Source organism: Astatotilapia calliptera, chromosome 16 (genome assembly GCF_964374335.1).
Source record: "Astatotilapia calliptera chromosome 16, fAstCal68.1, whole genome shotgun sequence".
NCBI lineage: Eukaryota > Metazoa > Chordata > Actinopteri > Cichliformes > Cichlidae > Astatotilapia > Astatotilapia calliptera.
In genome coordinates this window covers 29,527,692-29,549,747 of record NC_137437.1, presented here as the reverse complement: position 1 = coordinate 29,549,747, position 22,056 = coordinate 29,527,692, and the positions used below count along the sequence as shown (strand labels likewise).

Sequence of the window (22,056 nt, the reverse complement as noted above, 5' to 3'; positions counted from 1 at the left end):
TCAAAATTAAAAGAGAAAACAAAAAAAAAATTTTTCTCATCAATAAAAGAATATTTACTGCATCAGTTTGTCTTCATTTTATCTGAAACACACAAGGATCAAATCTCTGACTTTATTTTGGGGATATTGTCCTTAAATATAACTAAAGCTTTCACACAGGAGTCATAATTGATATGAAATAGAAATAAATACCTTGGACTGAAATGTCATATTTGATTCCACCACTGAGCTTTCTTTTTTCCAAAATAGTGTGTATATAGTAAAATATCAATAATGTCACTCCTGTTACGTTTGTACCATCAAACTGAAATGAGACTAGTGTCAGCAGCTACACTAGCAAACTGTTTTACTAGCTAAACTTAGCATCATTGTTGTCTATGGGACTCAGTTCACAGTACATGATTGCCTTTAAGTGTTGCTCCACAGCTTATAAATAAAGTGTTGTTATCACATTCATAAGTGTCTCCGTCTGCATTTGCATCCGTTTTCCTGATTCGGCCGTGACAAGTTCCTCCCAACCTCTCTCTCACACCGAGTCAGGCTCTGACTGACGAGAAGTTTAAAGTGTTGCTCGAGAATCTTCCTCCAGGATATCCACTAACCGCCCGCTCCCTCCATCACTCCGAGGACAAGGATGGCCGGGAGGCTTACGGACACTACGTCAGCGAGCCGTGGTGTCAGGTGGGCTTCTCTGTTCCTTTTTCACTTATAAAAACAAGAAAAATGAAGGAAACCAATGAACAGATGCCCAAGAAGCTGTTTAAAGTTATACATTCAGGCACAGTCGGTATAATTAAAGTCATGACTGTTTGCATAATCAGCAGGAAACACTTTGAGTCCATTCCAGCTCCTTTGGTGCAACTCAAAGTGACGACAGGTAACCTGGATACCTGCAGCTCATTCAGGTCGTCCAGCTGAAGGTTTCCTGTGTCTGACATAGTGCAGCAGATCTACTCCAGCCTGACTCTTTTTTCTACGTTATCTTTAAATTCCACCAAATACTTAGATGTTATTGTTTAAGTAAAACCAGTGAGCGTACTTGAAAAAAGCGTGGTTGTTACACACGTTCTGTTACTGAACTCTTTCAATTTCTATTTCAAATGTAATAAAGCAAATAAAATGGCATAAATTGGCTTGTTTCTCTCGGCTCTTCCGGCTTCCGGCTCTTTTTAGAGAACCGGCTCTTTTGGCTCGGCTCACTAAAAAGAGCCGGATCTTTCGGCTCCTAACCGGCTCTTCAGGTTGTTTTGTTGCTTTAATTAATTTATTATCAATAAAAATATGAAATTATGCACAAAAGGAATTACTAATGTAAAAAACATCGTGGTTTTATTTATCTATGTTTACATATAAATATATACGGTGGCCCCTCGTAAAAAAAAAAATGTGCGTCGATGCGTCATCACTTTCAAAACAGACATGGCGGCAGTGAGTAGCGGCAAAATGAGTGAGGCAGCCACAGTTGACTTAAATCACTCCACCCGAACACACAGTTCTACATTATGGGGATATTTTAACAGAAAAGGAAGTGATTCAGTCGTTTGCCGGCTTTGTAAGGTGGAAATGGCCTATCATAAAAGCACGACGGCTATGCACCAGCACCTCAAACAACGGCATCCAGGAGCAGCTTCTGCAAAGGATTAAATCTTTTAAATGTTTTGTTAACTTTTCCTTAATTGTATATATGTTTGCACATTTCATTTCTTGTTAAATGCTATCTGTAATATAAGATTGTACTACTACTACAACTTTATTTTGCTATTTTTTTATTAAAAGGTGTTCAAATGAAGAAATCTGTGCTTTTCATTGAGATATATAAATTAGTAAATGTGAAATTGCTATACAAGTCAAATAATGGGGAATTAATCGAATCAAATCAAAATAGAATCAGATTGAAAAATTAACTCATTCACTGCCATTGACGTCTATAGACGTCAATTGAAAAACTTACGTTGACTGCCATTGACGTCTATAGACGTCAATTTCGTTTTTCAATGGGAGGGGCTAGAATACAACCTCAGGCAGCTTGTCAGTGAATTTTATTTTTTCATATATTTGTAAATAAATTGTTTTGATAAAACATAACCTTTCTCAGTGTTATTTCTGTTTTATAGAAGTGAAAAACTATTTTATATGTTAGAGGTGTCACAAAGCAAGAAATATTAGTGTCAAAGGCACTTTTCTGCTTGAAATGTATTTTTCACAAAAAGCTCGTTTTCTCCCTTTTTTTGGTCAAAACAGGCATTTTTGGTGGAACCCACCTCTCTTCTACAGCTGATTACTAACGAATGGAAAATGGTAGAAACAAGCTTTTTTTTTTTTGGATGAAAGAAGAGAGTCTGTTCTTCATTTTGGTAGGTTCAGCGTTTATATGATCATAACACACAGTTTTCTGTGGCTCTTCAAAAATGAGTAAAAATGCTCAAAAACCCTGGCAGTGGGGAGTTACCTGATTTGAAAATGGCTGGCAGTGAATGAGTTAATCGCTAGATTCATTGATTAGGAAAAGCCCAGCCCTAGCCCCTAGAGACAAATCATGTACAAAGCTCAACACTGCGCCTAGCATCCTGGAGTACTTCCGTTGTGTTTTGTACGTGTTTTGGAGTTTGTAGGTGTTTTGTCTCTAGGAGTCACCGTAAATATACTTTTATTTATTCACTCCACATAAAATGTAATAAATAAATAATATAATACAAAAACCAACTATTTACATTTCAACTTTTAACTAATTAAATTTTCAACTTTTTCTTTTAAACAAATGTAAAGGGAAACAACACAAAACACTGCAAACCACAACACAATGAAATATAAATTAAAATATGAAAACAAAAAGAACATGCATATTCTCTGTCATATGGACCTGCATGAATAAACTTTCTGAATCCTTTATCATCTGCAACTGAAAATAGTTGTGGATGATTACTATACCTTTCTAATGTGACGTTGTTGTCCCTGGCTCTCTTTCTCTGTCTCTCCCTCCGGCTGTGTTCCTGTGCTACTGCTAGTGTAACTACCGCCCCTCCCCCCTTCCCTCGCGTGCAGAGTGAAGCGGAAAAAGTGCGAGAGAGAGGGTGTCGTTCACTTCAAAGAGTCGGCTCTAAGAGCCGTTTCGTTCGCAACCGACACATCACTATTTGAAAAGACCAAAAATCATTATTTCCATACTGGGACAATATTAGGACATGGAGGGATTTCCATAAATTCTGGACTGTCACACACCCATAAAACATGTGCTCTGTTGTTTCCAAAGTTGTTTTACAAATATAACAGTTGTCTGACACAAATTTAAATCTTTCTCTCATAAATTCATTGGAGGGGTAAATATTTTTTGTATTTTTAAAATTGACTTCTTTAAGTTTGGGGGGGATTGGAAATTTCAAATATTAATATCATCAACGAGATCTCAGATTTGTTATAATCTTTAAAGATGAGTGAGTGTTTTGACCTACTTTGATATAAAGTGTTAACCAAATACCTCCTCAAAAAGTGATTATTGCATTTTTCATTAACCAAGTCAAGACCATCTAGTTTAATTGTATGTAAATTTGGAGTCGGTGTATTTGAAAAATTGTTCTTTATCGTATTGACAAGGTCTGTTGGGATATTCTGTGAAACCTTTTTATAGAGCTCGAACGAGCAACTCCTGTCACATTTCTCATTAAACCTGTTTAATTCAAGTATATCTCCATTTTCATCCATTATATGTGTCACAGACCAAATTTGTTTTGTCATCCATTCTTCCACAAACGTAGATTTCCCCCGATTCAATATCACCCTATTATTCCACAATGGACCGTTGTGGGGACTAAAGTTATTGAGATCCCTTCCCAGACGCCTTAACGCCCACTCACATCCTGGGCCATCTGACCTCAGGAATTCGCATGATAAGGTGGGGCCAGGTTTCACAATGTACACACCCGAAACTCTGGCTGATTGGGACCCACGCCCAGTTTCCCACCTTGGCTCAGGCGATTAGAGGATCATCAGGGGGTCCTTTTGTCCCTCTGTGGGGGGTTACTCCCACTAGGTTTATATCTGGGACTCTCCACCATTTGACCTTAGAACTGAAGAAGCTTCTCGGATGAGAGGTGAAATGTCTTCAAGCAACTTAAAGAAGTCCAGACGCTTTTCTTTGCAAGCTCCTTTGACTACGATGACCTGGATGACTGAGAACCTTCACAGACAGACTAAAGTTATGTTTAAACATTAATTTCCAATTTAACAAAACTTTGTGATGAAATTTGGAGAGTTTTATGGGCAGTTTAGAAATTTCAAAATCACATACTAATAGGAATTGGATCCCCCCAACTCTGTTGAAAATAAGAGATGGTATCAAGAACCAGATCTCATTATCATTTTTTAAGAAAGATCAAGCCAATAAATCTTTAACATGCCATTCATTATTTCAAAATCTATTGCTCTTAAACCCCCCTCTTCATAGTCTTTTATCAAGTCCCTGTTACTTATATAGTGATGTTTATTTTTCTATATGAAATTAAAATTCACCTTATTGATGTCTTTTATAATCCTTGGTGGGATGGCTAGGGAATAAGCTGGATAGATTAATCTGGACAAAGATTCAACCTTGGTTAACATTATCCTGCCGAACAACGTTAAATCTCTCTGTAGCCAATGGTTTAGAGTTTATTTTGCATTTGCCAATTGTATTCTGAATATTCTTTTCTTCACTATCAGCCATGCATTTAGTTAACCAAATTCCAAGATATTTGATTTCATTTTTGACAGGTATATCGTACAAAGAAGAGTGAGAACAATTGTGGATACTCATGAGTTCACATTTGTCCAGGTTCAGGCGTAGTCCAGAAGCATCAGAAAAGATCTTTATTGTATCTAAGGCCAATGGAATTTGTTCTTTATTTTTTAGAAATATTGTTGTATCATCTGAAAGCTGACTTATTATTAATTTGTGGTTATTTATGTCTAATCCTTTGATGTTTGAGTTTATGACAGTAATAGCAAGTAGTTCAGTGGCTACAATGAATAAAAGAGGTGAGATGCTGCAGCCCTGCCTGATACTTCTCTCCACCCTGAACCTGGAACATGTGCCTTCTGGAAGAGAAACACAACTATTAATATCAGTGTATAACATAGTGATCATATGCAGAAATGCATCTCCAAACCCAAAATGGTTAAATGTCTTAATAATAAAAGTGTGTTCGATAGAATCAAATGCTTTATGGAAGTCCAAGAACAACATAAAATCATCATCCTCAATTAGGTAATTGTAATCGATAAGGTCCGAAACCAAGCGGATATTATTTTGGATCAACTGTCCTTTGAGAAATCCTGATTGTGTTGGGCTAATTATTTCAGAAATACCCGTTTTTAGTCTGGTTGCTAAAACTTTTGTAGTCCCTATTTAAGAGTGTTATAGGTCTTAGATTACTTAGTTTTTTCTTATCTTTTCCTGGTTTTGGAATTAATTTTATAACTCCTTCTTTCATTGTTGTCATAAGCTCCTTTTGATTAATACACACTGAATAATAGTAATTTTAAATCTTCCCAAAAGTGCTTATAGAAATTAGTTGTTATTCCATCTGGTCCCAGTGAGCGATCAGATGCCAAGCTCTTGATAGCAAAATCAAATTCTTCTATAGTTAGGTCTTCATCACAAATTTCTCTAAAATTATCATCAATTACTGAAATCCAAATACTGATTTTGTCAAAGAAGGAGGTGATAATTTGTTCTGAGTATGAAGACTTATAAAGGTTACTGTAAAAAGTAAATACTTCATTTGAAATGCTTTTAGGGTCTGTACATTCCTCTCCGTTGATTATTAGGTTACATACTGAATTATATTCTTGTTTACGTTTTTCTAGATTGCAAAAATAGGCAGTGTTCTTTTCACCCTCTTCTATCCACTTGGCTTTGGATCGCAAATAAGTGCCGTTGGCTCTATGAAGGTATATTTTGTCCAATTTAGATTGTAAGTTGTTAATTTTTCCTTTTTTTTCCTCAGTCCAGTTCAATTTGCCATAAAGATTCATAAGTTCTTTTACTACGTTTGATTCCCCTTCTTTCCTTTGTCTGTTTAACTTTTTACCGAATGTGACTGAGGTTTTTCTGATTCTAAATTTAAGATATTCCCATTTGAGTATCGGTGTATTGATGGCTTCGTCATTCTGGATATCTAAAATTATTATTTTTTAATAGAATTACAATACTCCTCATTTCTCAGCATCTGAGACTTAAATTTCCAATAATCCTTAAATGTGTTGTTTTGGTCTTTGCTTTATAATCTTAGCATAATGGTGCAATGGTCACTTATGGGGCCATTAGAGATAACTGTTTCCTTAACCTATTGTAAAATTGAGTTGGATACCAACCAATAATCAATACGTGACCTGCTTTGACCATTAGGTTTGTGCCAGGTGAATTGTTTGACATCTTTGTTTAAGTATCTCCATACATCTATTAATTTAGTATCATTAGCGAAAATTTCAAATATTGGGTTTTTATGTTCTCTTGAAAATTTTGAAGGCCATCTATCCAACCATTCATTCGGGAGTCACATTGAAATCACCTCCAACTACAATATAATCAGTGGGGAATTTGGTATTAAGTTCCTTTATAACTGTAGAAATTTGATACAAAAGGTTCTTATTCTCTTGATCATTGTTGAATCCATAAACATTGATCAAAATAATGAGAGTATTATCAGTATTTAACACACAGGCAACCCAATGTCCATCTTTGTCTGCCATATTGCACAAAAACCTACCAGGACATCTGTTGAAACAACCCCACACTCAGAAAAATTATGGTTCTTAAATGGTTCTTCAGATGTCTTCATGGTTCTTTAAAGAACCATCATACGTCAAAGAACCTTTTTATTTTGTGGATGGTTCTTCAGCTATTGCAAATGGTTCTTTAAAGAACAAAAGGTTCTTCATCCTTAGCAATCTAAGTTTGATGGTGTAAATAGCATAAATATTTATTCACTATAATGAGGCTGTGAATTATACTGTTTGTATAATTATACTGTTTGTATAATTATACTGTCTGTTTTCTTTGTGTGCATGTGTGTGCAAAGGGGGAGGGCGGGATACCTGGCAATTACCCTTTAAGAGAAGATGGTAGGAAACTGAATATTCAAATAAAAGTTAGAAATATTTGTAAACAGTAGACACAATACACACATTCAAGTACTGTACTTTAGTTTTAAATTTTAATAAAGCATTACTATTTTCTACTCCAAGGCATTACAAATCATGGTACAAATGATTAAACATAACATCAAACATACCATTACAAATCATGGTACAAACAGGTCTGCTGCAGCAGACCTGTTTGTACCATGATTAAAATTTTTTTTTTATCTCTGTTGTGACCAAAACTTCACATCAGATTCCTCAGAATGAGTTTCCTGGAGGAAAAAAAAAACAATTTGCCTGTCGCCCCTTGCAGAACAGAAAACAGCTTTATGCTTAATTGAGTCTTTAAGTTCCCTTGTGTTAAAGGGAAAAAAAGAAATGTTAGTTTTCAATTGGAACACGGAACACATGAACAGCTTTAAAGAACAGGTTTAGGAGGTGGAGTAGGAAAGTCTTGAGGTAAAAGTCCCATCATCCGAAATGTTCCACTGTGTATTCCTTTTTTAGTCAGATGTCAGCCCGTACCTGGGTTTCTACCATTGACTGTAGAAAACACTCACTGGTTCAGACAGATGCCACTGCTCAGTCCGCCATCTCGCGAGCCTCCGTCAAGAAGAAGAAGAAGAAGAAGAGCTTCTGGTTTACATGTAAAGTCAACTGAGGACACTCCACACCAGTTGGTGGTGGTAATGCACCGTTTTGCTGTTTGCCAACCGCCAATAAACCCTATACAGAAAAAGAAGAAGTAACTGGAGGAGCGCGAGGAGCGCGACTGGGGGTCCCGCTAAACTTCACAAGTAGATTTGCATTGCGAAATCGCTTTCTGCCTGATTCGCGCGACCAAGTATCGCGACTGACGCAAAATAAAATACACGCTGCATTTTATGCATTCGTGCTTATCGCATCTGCCGCTCAAGTTGGAAAAAACCGGACCCCAGCTTCAAGTCGCGCCACGACAACCAATCAGGAACCTGGTGACGCGACGCTCTGGCCTAGTTCAAAGGGGCAGGTCCAGCCAAAGTCATTTGTTCTTCATTCAATATGTGGGAAAGGCTCATCAAGGCAGTAGCCAGCCACCCAGAGCTGTATGACATCAACTGTGCTTTCTACCGAGACAGGAATAAAAAGGACCTAGCTTGGAGAAAGATATGTAAAGATATAGGGCAACCTGGTAAGTTCATTAATTTCTCTTTTTAAATTTTTTCACTGACCCGGGGAAGCCGCGTCAAAGCTAGCAAGCCCGCCTACTGTCCCACTATTTCCCACTGATGTACAAATACCTTTCCGCTAACAAGAGAATGTGTTTATTCAGAGGACATCTGCAGGAGAAAGTGGAAGAGCCTCAGGGACACATACTCCAAGGAGAAGAGGGTAGTTAAGGAGAAGAGTAGTGGTTCTGCAGCAGTAAAGGGGAGGAAATGGAGGTTCTACACGGTCATGGGGTTTCTGGACCCCTTCCTCACCCCGCGGGAGACTAGCTGCAATATGGTGCGGACCCTGGAGAACATCCTTCCCGAGGACCAGAGACAGCCCGAAGAGGCAGCAGCGAAGTCCCAGTCAGAAGGTATGTTTACAATGAATTAATGTAGGCAGTTAATTTATGCATGTTCTCATATAGGTATATATAAATAATTTCCCCCAGGGATCAATAAAGTATTCTGATTCTGATGCTTCTGTCGCGTTCGGTGTGTGTGCTCTAGTGATGTGCGAATCATGAACGAATCGTTCAATACTCGAGAAGCACTTTACTGACTCGTGAATCATGATTCACAAACCCAACTGACTCATTCACTGACTCATCCCTGTTGCTGTTAGCAAACTAATTTCATTAGTACAAATATATCTAGCTTATAATAAAAATTGCGGGGGGGAAACAACTGCCAGTTTCTTAACAAAAACATTTCTGCTCTGAATTGTAAGAACAAACTCTGAGTAGAAGCATCGCTCTGCTAACATGCTAACAGAACATTTGAGTCACTCAGGCCCCCCCCCCCCCCCCCTTTCCTGTGCTGAATCTTAGCATGAACAAATCGATGGCTGTGTCCCAATTCAGGGTCTGCATGCTTGAAGCATGCACACTATAAGTAGGAGAAGTGCGGAAGTGAGAGGCCTGTGAAATGGGCCGGTCTAGCCCCCTTTGCGCTGCTCAGGTTGCCTAGCAACCATGATACTAACTGCGAGAAACGTTACATACAGCATTGTGTGTCCTAAATGAAGGAGAAAAAATGTTTTGTTGGTCATTCATTTTTGTCATGACATCACTTTGATTAGTTGAATATCTGAGGCTAAGACCACAGGACTGTAAAACATGATAGTTGGGTTTCATTTCTGTACTGAACAGTCATTTCAAGATTAGTTAGTAAATAACAATTAGCTAATGTTGGTCATGAGACTAAAGTCATCTCACTGTGGTAATGTAAAAATAAAATATACAGGATATATTACAGCAGTGAGCTTGAACTCTGGGTCAAAGATTCAAGTTGCAGTTATTTATATTTCCTATCACCTTAAATCTTCACTCAAAGACAAGTATCTTTGACAGTGTATATATAGATGTGTTATACATAAGAGACAAATATTGTTCATTTAATATGTTGGCATTATTACATTTGGCTCAATGCTCACATATATGTGTAAAAAGGAAAATGTACAAGCTGTGAAAACTGTTTCTGATAGAATGAAGAGTAGACTGATATATTAAATATTCCTTTATTGGGTGAGAAAATCACACCTCGTCATAACTGCTTAAGTCATACAGAATAGATATCAGAGCCTTAAACAGGCTGACTTCTGCTAAATGGGTCAAACTGGGCAGAAAGTATACAAACACATAACATCCATATAGAATATGATGTAACACTATAGATCAACTTACCTCAGAATATATAAAGCATATAAACAATTACAACAATATGATGCAACAAACACAGCAGTGCTACTAATCCAAAATACTCAAAGCTTCATAGAACTGAAACAAACATTTATTTTTAGGTCCATTCTGCTGCTGATACATACTTTAGGCTTCTGAATATTAAACTTGTTTCAGTCGGTCTATTCTCTCCGTCTGTCAGCTGCTGCTGGCTCTTCCTCCTCCTCTTCCTCACACACTGCTGAGTTTATCCTGGTGGATCATCAGGGGTGCAAAGCCTCACAGATGATGTGCTTAACGAGTAAACTGTCAGCTCGTTCAAACACACGTTAAAGTCCGTTTGGCTCGACACCACCGAACAGAGGCAGCAATATAACATAGCTAACATTAACAGTGCAGTGAATCCTGCTTGTGCTGTGATATTCAGGACTGCAAACCGAGCAGCATCACGGACTTTCAGCTTGTTGTGTTTGTGGATACATGACTGACTTTAATTATCCATAAAATCATCACATTCTCTGTAAGATTAAGGTCAACTGTATGTGTGTATGTATGTGTGTGTGTGTAGAGGCTTTAAAACCAAGTAAACGCTGAAAGTACAAACATCACTAATGTCACATAACTTTGCCGACCTGTGGCCAACAGTAATGTTTTAATGTTCTTCATTATTAAACATTTGCACATATATAAGTGACATGATATTCTGTACTTACTTTTGACAGTTCACTCTTCGGCCGCTCCCTTCTGCCGTATTTTGCGGCAAAATTATCCACACCCACCGCCGTGCTATGAATTGTGGGATATATGGGACCACGAAGCGTGCACCGGACCACGCTTGATATTTGGGGAAATCGACGGTGCATTTGGAGTATGCATTTGAAGTACACTTCAAATTGGGACAGCCGTCGTCGCGTGGCGGTGACATAATCGCACTCAAAATGCGTACTTCAAGCGTGCGGTCCCTTAATTGGGACACAGCCATTCACTCACCCTCTCCCTTGTGGCTCACAGCTTCTTCTTCTTGGTTGGCCACCAATGTTAAGGCGCATTACCGCCCCCTGGCTCACAGCTCTGTGGACATTTAGATGAGAAAATATATATTTGACACATCTGAGGAAAATACTAATAATATAAAAATACATGTTCCCTTTAGAAATCTTAATTTTTTTTAATGCTTTATAAAAATAGTTGCTTATGGATATATATGAAAAGAGAAACAAATTAAGTTTGAGTGAAAATGTAAAAACTTTTGCACTCTCTAGGCAACTGACTCAAAAAATCCGATTCATCTTGGTGAGTGACTCATTCAAACTCGATTCAGTAAGAAGAATCGCATTTATCGCATTTGCACTACTATTCTTATTGTGTATATCTTATTTATCTGTTCCTCTGGCTCTCCTGCTACTTTGAGCATGTACATGACAAAAGAATTTCCCTCGGGATAAATAAAGTTATTCTTATTTACCATAACAAGTATGCACCGTTAGGCACTCTCACGACTGCATGTGTCTCGTGTTTTCTCCAGTGTCTGATGTGGAGAGGAGGACCAGGTCTCTGCGGACACAGTACGGGAGGGTGCTGTATCACCCGGAGAAGCTGAGCGCTGGAGAGCAGGAGAAGCTGAGCGCTGGAGAGCAGGAGAAGCTGAGCGCTGGAGAGCAGGAGAAGCTGAGCGCTGGAGAGCAGGAGAAGCTGAGCGCTGGAGAGCAGGAGAAGCTGAGCGCTGGAGAGCAGGAGAAGCTGTGCGCTGGAGAGCAGGAGAAGCTGAGCGCTGGAGAGCAGGAGAAGCTGAGCGCTGGAGAGCAGGAGAAGCTGTGCGCTGGAGAGCAGGAGAAGCTGTGCGCTGGAGAGCAGGAGAAGCTGAGCGCTGGAGAGCAGGAGAAGCTGAGCGCTGGACAGCAGGAGAAGCTGAGGGAGAAACTCTGTTTCTTGAGGCCTTACATAGTTCGCAGGAAAGGATATTCATCTCTGGTAAGTCTGCAAAGAGAAAAATACATTTCCTAAATATTAAAGAAGGTCCTTATCACAGTTTAAAGAAATAACAACATCAATCGGTGAGAAAATTGGGGGGGCAGACGTTAAAGTTGCAGCAGCAAGTCCTTTATATTTAGAATAACTCAGAGGGCTGTGTCTAATGTGAAATTTTTGGAAGACTTCATGAGAATGATCAAGCATTTTTTTAGCATTTTACATTTTTGCCTTTAAATGTTTTAATATAGTTTTAAGGACTTTAACTGAAACATAGTCAACAGCAAAACTGATAAATGCAGCAGACGACCTCCCGCTGCATTGAACAGCAAATGAACATCGAAACCGGATAGTTTCTCAGATGGTGGAGCGCAAATATTCAATTCAAAATAAGTACTTAAGTTGTTCTGGGTCTGATGTGTTTGCAAAGCCATTTTATTTCTTTTAATATTAGAAAGAAACAACAAGATTCAGACTACCCTCTATGAGCAAGCACTTGGTGACAGTGGGGAGGAAATTGTCCTTTTTAACTGGAAGAACTAGGCTAAGGGAGGGGAGAGGGAGCTGGCTGAGGAGAAGGAGACAGGACAAAAGACGCACTGTGAAAGAGCACCAGATATTAATAATAATTAATGATTAAATTCAAGGAGTTTTGAGGACATCCTGATAATAATGAGTCAAAATAGTAATGCCTGTAAGAATTAAATAATTGAACTAGTTTTTCAGGGTCAGATATAAAAACAATTTTGCAGCTTGTTCTTCTTCTCTCAAACGACTCATTTTCTGAAAGGCTGCTTGCAGGTAGGAAGAGGAAATTCTTTTCAACAAATCTGGCAGAAGAACGCTACCCAGGAGGGTTCGTTCCCAGTAGGCAGATGCTAGCAAGTATACACGGCTTTGAATCATGAAACTTTGTGCAGAGGTTTTCACACAAGTCTCAGTTAGAGGTAATCAATGGTGCTGGGTATCGTCACTGATTTCTAGAATCAATCCGATTCACAAGGTCTCGAATCGAGGAATCGGGGGAAATTTTGCCCCAGTCAGAAATATTACAATTCAGATCATGCATCTGTACATTTCCATATTTTTATTTCTGTAAAAAGAAAGATGACACTTGCGAGACTTTATCAAAGGTGTAAGCATCATAGAAGATGCCTTTGTGTCAAAGTAACTGAGGATAAAACACAGAAAAACGTGAAGGCGACTTTCCTGGCCTGGGATTTGATAAAAATATTCTGTGTGCAGTAGATCAAAAACGAAAGAAAACCATTAATCAACATATGAACATTGCCTGATGCTGCTGAAGTGAAACAGAGCAAAGTTACAGAGGTTTTATTAGAGACATAGCTAAGAGTTTTGCAATTTTGCATAATTTTAAAAAGTTTAAACTTCAGTAGCCTATTGAACAGCATAAAAGGAGGATACAGCTGGACAGCTCGGACTGATAGCCTGCTCCATAGCGACTGACGCTGTCATCATCACAGGGTAGCTTTATCTATATATCTATAAATCCTCTAAACTGCATGGTTTTTTTTGTTTGTTTGTTTTGTTTGCAGGCGGACAACTTTGTGGATCATAATGAGAAGGATGAAGAGGAGTTGAAGACTGAGGGGAACATTGATCAGGAGATGGGCAGCTCAGTAAGCAGCCAGCTGGATGCAGATGGAGGTGGCCAAGACTTGGATGAGCCCCAGTCTATGGACTCTGCCCCGAGCTTCGCCCCACTTCAGTGTCCACAGCCTCGGGTCACAGAGGTCGTGTCTCTGAGTTGTCCGCATCATCGCGATGAAGACAATCAACCTGTTAAAACGGCACCCAAACACGACGTCCTCAACCAGTTTGCTGAGGTCATGCTGGCTGACATGCGGCAGGTTGAAGACCCTGTGCTGCTTATGAGGCTCCGCAGAGACATCACAGACCTGGTGTTCAAAGCGGTGGAGGAGGACATGCGGAGGCGGTGTGTTCAAGCGCCATCCTCAGTGACTGGGAATGGCACGCAAAGCTGCTGCAATCCTCTGCAGCTGTATTCAAACATCTCCTGGAGCCAGAGGCTTCTGAGGAAGAGGAGGAACAAAGGGCATAGGACTGGAAGCAGGTCGCAGAGGCGGGAGGAGAATAGGAGGGTGTCCAGGAGTCAGTTAGCACCACCTGTCGATCCAGGGCAGTCAGCAGAGGGGTTGAGCGCAAACGGGCCTCAGGTTATTCTTCAGGTGTTTGAGATTAAAAAAGATGGGGAGCCAGATTTAGTAAAGATTGAAGATGAGCCTTTAGCCATGGACTGACTTGAGAGTCTGTCGGGGCAAGATGAGCAGGGTTTGGAGGGATGGAAGAGAAGGCTGTCATTTTTTTTCTAGTTTTTCTTTTATTTTTGGATCTTTCACCTCAGGGCCACCATAGCTAGAATTTAAACTAAAGACACATCTCTGCCTTTGCAAAGTAAATGTTTATAAGCCTGTAGTTGAACGTTTGGATGGTCTTCATTCAGAAAACTGAATAAGATGAGGAAATTAGCTTTAAACACAAGGCAGCTCTCTTTGTTACCCAGCTAAAAGAAGAAAAAAAAACTTGTCTGAATCTTGTTTGGATTTTCTGTTGTGAATAAAGAATCTCTTGTTTTCAGCCTTGTTGGCCCTTTTCTTTATGGATTAGTAACCTGTCCAGCTCTAAACACAGCTGTGATGGATTTATGAGGAAATATTTGCAGTTTCCCCCCCTGTCCTGCAGATGGAAGCATGGAAACCCACCACAGACCCTTTCCCAAAAATTCAAATATCATGGAAAAGTTTATTTCCATAATTCTATTCAAAACATTAAACTTTCATAGATTATAGATTCAGAGCCCACAACTTAAATGATTTCAAGTACTTCAAGTAGTGTTTATTTGTACATAATTTGGGCTTCCAGCTCATAAAACCCACGAAAACAGGATTTCAAAAAATTTGAATGCTGTGAAGACCTCACCATTAACGTCTCATTTTTTGCAGGAAAAAAAAAAGTGACTGAGTGAAGCGATTTAATGACACCTGGGGAAACCTGTGCAGGTGCTTTCAGGTTAGTAGATGAGTTATGTGTGAAACTCCGTTTAAAACATTCATGCCCTGTAAAATTTGGGCTGATGTCTTCACAGTATTCTAATTTTTTGAAATCCTGTTTTTGTGGGTTTTATGAGCTGGAAGCCCAAATTATGTACAAATAAGCACTTGAAATCGTTTAAGTTGTGGGCCCTGAATCTATAATCTATGAAAGTTTATTGTTTTGAATAGAATTATGGAAATAACCAAACTCTTCCATGATATCCTAATTATTTGGAAAGGATCTGTAAGTCACAGCTCCTCCTGAACTAACAGGACTGCAAATTAAACCCCAAATTTATGCTTATACTTTTTAAAAAGGCAAATTTCTACCTTAATCCTAAAACAGTATTTCAAGACTAATTTATTATTCCAGCATTTCCACCCTGCAAAATTAACATTAAAGAAATTTAATTTTTAAAATGTATTTATTTATTTTTTCTTAATAGCGTCTTCAGTCATTTGTGCATACATTCATTTCCATCAATGTATGCAAACTTCCTGCCACAAAAGAATATATCTTATTTGTTTATTTAAAAATAAATAATAAAATCAATTAAAAATTGTAAAAACAAAAAAAAAACTGAGAAAACGGGGAAAAAGTTTTTGGTGATTTATAAGTAAAGCTTGCTGATAATGTGTTTTAGTACCCTAACTGTAGTGCCTTAAATGTTTCATATTATTTAATGATTATTACTCCACACTTCAGTGTTGATTATCTTTATTTCATTATTTTTCCCGTGTTCAGGTGTCTTTTCTTTTAGGCATTATCTCGGTTGTTTTCACAGCACGCGGGGTCCTTTTTGATTTTCAGTCAGGCGCTGCGGGCCGCTATCTGTCTCTGTTCCACTGAGGGGTCCTGAGCGTCATTCACATACACACGTGTGCGCCGTGTTCTCGGTAACCATGGCGGACCTCCAGATGAAGCTTCTCCGAAAGAAGATCCAGAAGCGAAACGAGAAGGACAGAGAGCGCAAATTGCAGAAAAAGAAGCGGGAAGACGAAGTAACAGGAGAAGATGGAGAAGAAGGAAAAGATGGTGAGTGTTTGATGGTTAGGTAAACGCTGATGTCGCAGGCTAAGCTAACAGGTAGCGCTCTTCCCTGGCCCGTTTCTAACTTTTTTTTACTCTTCTAAGGTTTAAATCTGAGTTTGGGTTCACTGTAGCTGCGCATGCAGGTATATTTTCTCTGCTACACAACTGCATGCGCATTTCGCCGCATACTAGCTCAAAAGATTAGTATACAAAACAATTTAGCTAGCACTGTGCTAGCCAGGCTTCCAGAGTTTTCCTTTGGGGTTTATTAGCAACAAACTTTGATCATACTTCCAGTGAGTCTGACGGTGAGCTCAAACGGCCTCCAGGAGGAGGTACCCAGAGAGCTAAAGAAGAAACAGAAGAAGAAGAAGAATCAGGAGGAGGAAGAGGGACCAGTGGAAGGGACCAGCACAGAGGAAACTCAGATGAAGAAGAAAGCGAAAAGGAAGCAGCTGGCTGAGGGTGCTGAACCTCCAGGTAAAAACAGAGCCCTTTATACGGGTAACACACTCAAGTTTGCTTTGTTGGTGCTTCGGTTAATGTCCGTGTTCTGATTGAAGCCGTGAAAAAGAGCAAAACTGCAAAAGAAGAAGAAAATGGGGAGGAGGACACGGAGGAGGAAGAAGTAGCAGATGACAATGGAGATGCAGCTGCTGACAAACCACAAGAAGAGGAGGAAGATGAGCCTGAGCTGCCGTGTGGACTCACAGGTACTGAGTGAATCAGGTTAATTGCATATGAGGCGGTTAACAGGAGAGGCCGGCTCTGCCGTGCTGCCTTCATGTGTTGCCCGGTCGCTGCTTCCATCATGAGCCGGGTGTCAGCTGAGGCATACAGAAACTCTTACGGTGGTCTTTGTGGGCGGCGTCTTTAGTGACGCCTCTGACAGGAACGACTGTAAGGACACGCTGAATCAAACCGTATCTCTGCTCTGTTTATAATACACACTGGACACTTCCTTACACCTGTTCAGCTTGGGCTTGCTGATATGGAAGAAAAATTGTATCACAATTTTTACATCTTAGTCAATAACTATATCACAATATTATAATATAATAATATAATAATTCAAATCACTAAAACCACTGTCAAGCTTAAAGATTCCTTTTTGCTCCCAAGTGAAGTTGAGGTTACTCTTGACTTGAATATTATTTATTTTCTACTGGAAAATGATAAATGTACTGTAAATGTGTTTTCAAATAAAATAAACAGTATTTATAAGAAACTAAAATCTTAATTCTGACCAGTCAAAAGCTTCAAGATTTATAGAAGAACACAAACAGAAGAGAAAATAATTTTTTCTTTGGTCAGTTTCAAGTGAATAGTAAATGGCCTGCATTTGTATAGCGCTTTACTCAGTCCCTAAGGACCCCAAAGCGCTTTACACTACATTCAGTCATTCACCCATTCACACACACATTCACACACTGGCAATGGCAAGCTACATTGTAGCCACAGCTGCCCTGGGGCGCACTGACAGAGGCGAGGCTGCCGGACACTGGCGCCACCGGGCCCTCTGACCACCACCAGTAGGCAAACATGGGGTTAGTATCTTGCCCAAGGATAATAATAGAGATATTAATTATTAAATGATAATAAAAAAAAAATCTGCAAGGTCTTTCATTCGTACAGGGTAAAACAGCTTTAACTTGTTGGGAAACAATTTAAATCATTAGACGGCAAACATTGTGTATTTGTAAATAAACAGATCAGCTCCTGGTGGAGATCCACTCCTGCCTTGTTCTGCATGTCAATCTGTTTTTTAAGGACTGAGCGTAGATTCTGGATCAGACTATGTTAATCTAATGACCTCTGAGTCACTTTGCCTTGTGACATGGGGCACCGTAATGCTGGAAATTGCACAGAATGTCACCAAATTGCTCCTGGATCACTGGAAGAAGTTGATCTTTGAGACTGTTTCTAGTCTGGTCAGTCAGCAAAACCTCACAACTGCTTTTATCTTATGTCTTTTTATGATGACATTCAAGTATTGTACTAAATACATTCATGGCAGAAGCACTATAAACCTGTGCATAATCAAACCATGATGTAATATGAAAAATCCACAATTCTCCGTCTGTTTCAGGGGCGTTCGAGGACACATCCTTTGCCTCTCTCGCCAGTATAGTTAGCGAGAACACGCTGAAGGGAGTGAAGGGCATGGGCTTCGAGCACATGACCGAGATCCAGCACAAAAGCATCCGCCCTCTGCTGGAGGGAAGGTGGGTTGGTTGTCCACTTAGACTCTGAGCTGCTCAGCCGAGGCGGCGGAATAACATGAAATCGTTTGCTCCACTCTGCAGGGATGTCCTGGCTGCGGCAAAGACAGGCAGCGGTAAAACTCTGGCCTTCCTCATTCCGTGCATCGAGCTCATCTACAAACTCAAGTTCATGCCCAGGAATGGTGAGCTGCCGTCTGAGTCTCCTCGTCTCCTGCTTAGCTTCATCCTCCTCTTTCTCACTCGCTAACTCTGTAACTGCTCTCTTTCATCTCAGGCACCGGCGTCATCATCCTGTCTCCTACACGCGAGCTGGCCATGCAGACCTACGGCGTGCTGAAGGAGCTGATGACGCACCACGTGCACACTTACGGTCTGATCATGGGAGGGAGCAACCGCTCAGCTGAGGCCCAGAAGCTCGCCAACGGCGTCAACATCGTGGTAGCCACACCCGGACGCCTGCTGGACCACCTGCAGGTGAGCAGAAACAAAGTTCTCTGTTCTTCATTCTCATTTTTAATACTTTAAGAAGAACACCGTCTGAGTGGCTTGTTCCACATCTACAGAACACGTCCGGCTTCATGTACAAGAACCTGCAGTGTCTGATTATCGACGAGGCCGACCGGATCCTGGAGGTGGGCTTCGAGGAGGAGCTAAAGCAGATCATCAAACTGCTGCCGAGTATGTATCAGTGAAAGTATCAATAAACCCAATAGTGAGAAATTTATGAACATTGATTTAGTTGATGATTTGGCACAAAAAACTTTTAGTTCTTTGAAGAAGCGTTTTGATTTCCAAAGCAGCAAAGTAAAACCAACTCATGAGCATTTTTGTTCAGTCTAAACGTATTTAAATCATGGACCTTAGTGACATCAAACACTGTGGAATCAGTCCAGTTAAAAAAAAAATGTTTCAGGTAGAGCCAATAATGTGTCATCGTGACCTTTTGGCGTAACACCAATCGTAGTTTTGAGAGAGAGGTGCTGCTTCTTTTTACTCTGACTCTAAAAGAGGAAGTGAATCACATGTAAATAAAGAGAAATGTGGGGTCTCCTGTTTTTGTATTTAAAAAACTGACCACTAACCTGTGACATGAAGCAGCTTCCTGTTTTATAAAGACTTGTATTGTAAATGTTTTATTCTCATTTCTTTGATGTGCCTTGGCTTTCTCTGAAACAGTAAATGAGCTCTCCACTGCCCTAAGCGCGTGCTTTTAGTTTAATTCATTTTTAATTCAGCAAAAAAATTCCGAACATCGTCACAACCCTCAAACATCTGTCATTGGCTTTGAAGAGCTGAAAAAACCTGACTAGTGTTACCAGGATTAGCTGATCTTGGATCAAATCCTAACCCTGAGTGTAAAATATCCTGAGAGAGTCCTTAAAACTCCAGATGTTGTTAAACCCTCTCACCTGTTCTGTTTACTTTCTCTCTTTGATGTTTCTCAGAGCGGAGGCAGACGATGCTGTTTTCAGCCACTCAGACAAGGAAGGTGGAGGACTTGGCTCGCATCTCCCTGAAAAAGGAGCCCTTGTATGTCGGGGTGGACGACAACAAAGACAAGGCCACAGTTGACGGCCTCGAGCAGGTACTCAGTCATAAACTGTTGCATACAGGCCAAATCCAAAGAAGCCAGTTTCCATTTCATCCTTTTTACTGAAATCCTTTCAGTATTTCATGAAATCACATCAGTTTTACTAGATGGTCTGAAATCACAGAAACAGCTAGAACTCAGTCTTCTTTCTCGTTGCTGATGCAGTGATCTCTCTCTCTCTCTCTCCTGTTTCAGGGCTATGTGGTGTGTCCATCAGAGAAGCGCTTCCTGCTGCTTTTCACCTTCCTGAAGAAGAACCGCAAGAAGAAGCTGATGGTCTTCTTCTCTTCCTGCATGTCTGTGAAATTCCACTATGAACTGCTCAACTACATCGACCTGCCCGTCATGGCCATCCACGTAAGTTCTCCAGACGCAGCTTACATGAATCTTATCTAAATATACAAGTGGTCAAAAAAACTGAGCCTCTAAAAGTTAAAGTTCTTTGGTTGTACCTGTGAAAAATAAGTTGGCTGATGTTAGAAGCAAATGGTTTTTCTTTTGTTTTATTTTATCCTTTGATATTTGAAGGGTGACGGTGAGCAGATGTTGACCTGCAGCTGCAGCTGTTCTGAGCGTTCCTTTGCTTTGTATCATTTCGCAGGGCAAACAAAAGCAGACCAAACGTACCACCACCTTCTTCCAGTTCTGCAACGCTGACTCCGGCATCCTGCTGTGCACAGACGTGGCAGCTCGAGGGCTGGACATCCCCGAGGTGGACTGGATCGTGCAGTACGACCCTCCAGATGACCCCAAGGTCAATAAGTTTTTGGGGTTTTTTTTATTGCATATGCAGCATTAGTTTGTCATGTTAAATTATTGAGTTTGATCAAAAATTCCCAGAACAGGACTAATCTTAAGGTTGATTTTTCTCCCACAGGAGTACATCCACAGGGTGGGTCGGACTGCCAGAGGCATCGATGGTCGAGGCCACGCCCTCCTCATCCTGCGGCCAGAAGAACTCGGCTTCCTGCGGTTCCTCAAACAGGCCAAGGTGAGCTGACCACCTGCCTGGTCATTTCAGTTGTACGAACACATACAGACTTTTAAGCAGGATTTGCCTTTAAATTTTACATCACATACAGTTTTATAGTCACTGTTGAAGGTTTTGTATCTAAATCCTCCCACTGTGCTGTGGTGTCCCACAGGGCTCTGATTTGGGGACCTCCTGTTTTAATGTTTTTAATGGAAAAAATAGGACATGCCAATGAAAAGATATTCATAGACACTGATTGTCCCTTTTTTGTGTTGATTAGTTTTCTTTAAAGTCTGCATTATCTGCTTTATCTCATCTAGGTCCCACTGAGTGAGTTTGAATTTTCCTGGAGTAAAATCTCCGACATCCAGTCTCAGGTGAGAATTAACGTGCGGTTTACACTCAGCAATGCCTCAGATAGCAAAGGCAGTTTTGTGACTTGAACTCTGTCCTCCCTCAGCTGGAGAAACTTATCGAAAAGAACTACTACCTCCACAAGTCTGCCCAGGAGGCCTACAAGTCCTACGTGAGGGCTTACGATTCCCACTCGCTCAAACAGATCTACAACATCAACACCCTGAACCTCCCCATGGTGGCGCTCTCATTTGGATTCAAAGTTCCTCCATATGTTGATCTCAGTATCCTTTGCTGCTTGTTTTTATTCATTATGCTTGAAAACATCTGAATGTTACAGAATTGCACGTTCATGTAAAAGGTTGTAGCTCTCCAATAGAGAGGATCATTTTTAAAAAGAAAAATGTTCTCCTTAATTAAATGTTTCTCTTCAGACGTGCACAGCAGTAAAGGAGCCAAGCTGCAGAAGCGAGGTGGCGGCGGTGGTTTTGGATACCAGAAGTCCAAAAACGTGCAGAAATCGAAAATTTTCAAACATGTGAACAAAGGAAAGAGCGACCGAAGGCAGTTCTCCCGCTGAGCCTTGGATCCTCCCCCTCCTACTTTAATCCCATGAACTTCCTGCTTCAGAGCAGTCGGACTAACCCTTCTCCCTCAGACGTCTTTTATCAGTTTTCATGCTGAAACATTGTTTAAAGATATTTTTGTAAATGTTCACATTTAATCCCTGTATCGGCTATCAATTGTCCTTTCTTTCTTGTATTTGCAGCAAATTAAACCTCTAACAGATTAGTGTGTTTTGCTCATATCATTCTTTTTGTTAGTGCAAAAAAGCACCCGGCTGCAGGTTGAT

At 40.2% G+C, this 22,056-nt stretch overlaps 2 protein-coding genes and 1 long non-coding RNA gene across 3 annotated transcripts; 2 read left to right on the top strand and 1 right to left on the bottom strand.

Annotated features, from left to right (window-relative positions):
- Positions 1 to 98: 98 nt before the first annotated feature.
- LOC145421055 (uncharacterized) lies at positions 99 to 7,819 on the bottom strand. The gene is made up of 2 exons (XR_013902325.1): positions 7,677 to 7,819; positions 99 to 705 (listed from the first exon to the last, which is right to left on the bottom strand). It is a non-coding gene; the product is annotated as an uncharacterized LOC145421055 (long non-coding RNA).
- Positions 7,820 to 7,847: 28 nt separating this feature from the next.
- On the top strand, positions 7,848 to 14,572 carry LOC113007875 (uncharacterized). The gene is made up of 4 exons (XM_026144889.2): positions 7,848 to 8,287; positions 8,429 to 8,680; positions 11,511 to 11,956; positions 13,510 to 14,572. The coding sequence occupies exons 1-4, from the start codon at positions 8,158 to 8,160 to the stop codon at positions 14,233 to 14,235; spliced, it is 1,554 nt and encodes a 517-aa protein (XP_026000674.2). The 5' UTR covers positions 7,848 to 8,157; the 3' UTR covers positions 14,236 to 14,572.
- A 1,294-nt stretch (positions 14,573 to 15,866) lies between these two features.
- On the top strand, positions 15,867 to 21,995 carry ddx18 (DEAD (Asp-Glu-Ala-Asp) box polypeptide 18). Its single transcript, XM_026144353.2, has 14 exons — positions 15,867 to 16,063; positions 16,358 to 16,540; positions 16,624 to 16,773; positions 18,150 to 18,285; positions 18,367 to 18,467; positions 18,560 to 18,759; positions 18,849 to 18,963; positions 19,731 to 19,870; positions 20,072 to 20,233; positions 20,478 to 20,630; positions 20,754 to 20,867; positions 21,170 to 21,226; positions 21,310 to 21,487; positions 21,638 to 21,995. Exons 1-14 carry the CDS (start codon positions 15,931 to 15,933, stop codon positions 21,781 to 21,783), a joined length of 1,968 nt encoding a protein of 655 aa, XP_026000138.2. The 5' UTR covers positions 15,867 to 15,930; the 3' UTR covers positions 21,784 to 21,995.
- Positions 21,996 to 22,056: the final 61 nt, after the last annotated feature.

Excerpts from the sequence above, each read along its gene's own strand:
- LOC113007875 (XM_026144889.2), top strand. The coding sequence starts at position 8,158 with ATGTGGGAAAGGCTCATCAAGGCAGTAGCCAGCCACCCAGAGCTGTAT. Across the intron at positions 8,681-11,510 it reads AGCGAAGTCCCAGTCAGAAG|TGTCTGATGTGGAGAGGAGG; the intron begins GTATGTTTACAA and ends TGTTTTCTCCAG. Across the intron at positions 11,957-13,509 it reads GGAAAGGATATTCATCTCTG|GCGGACAACTTTGTGGATCA; the intron begins GTAAGTCTGCAA and ends TTTTGTTTGCAG.
- ddx18 (XM_026144353.2), top strand. The coding sequence starts at position 15,931 with ATGGCGGACCTCCAGATGAAGCTTCTCCGAAAGAAGATCCAGAAGCGA. Across the intron at positions 18,286-18,366 it reads CGCCCTCTGCTGGAGGGAAG|GGATGTCCTGGCTGCGGCAA; the intron begins GTGGGTTGGTTG and ends TCCACTCTGCAG. Across the intron at positions 21,227-21,309 it reads TCTCCGACATCCAGTCTCAG|CTGGAGAAACTTATCGAAAA; the intron begins GTGAGAATTAAC and ends GTCCTCCCTCAG.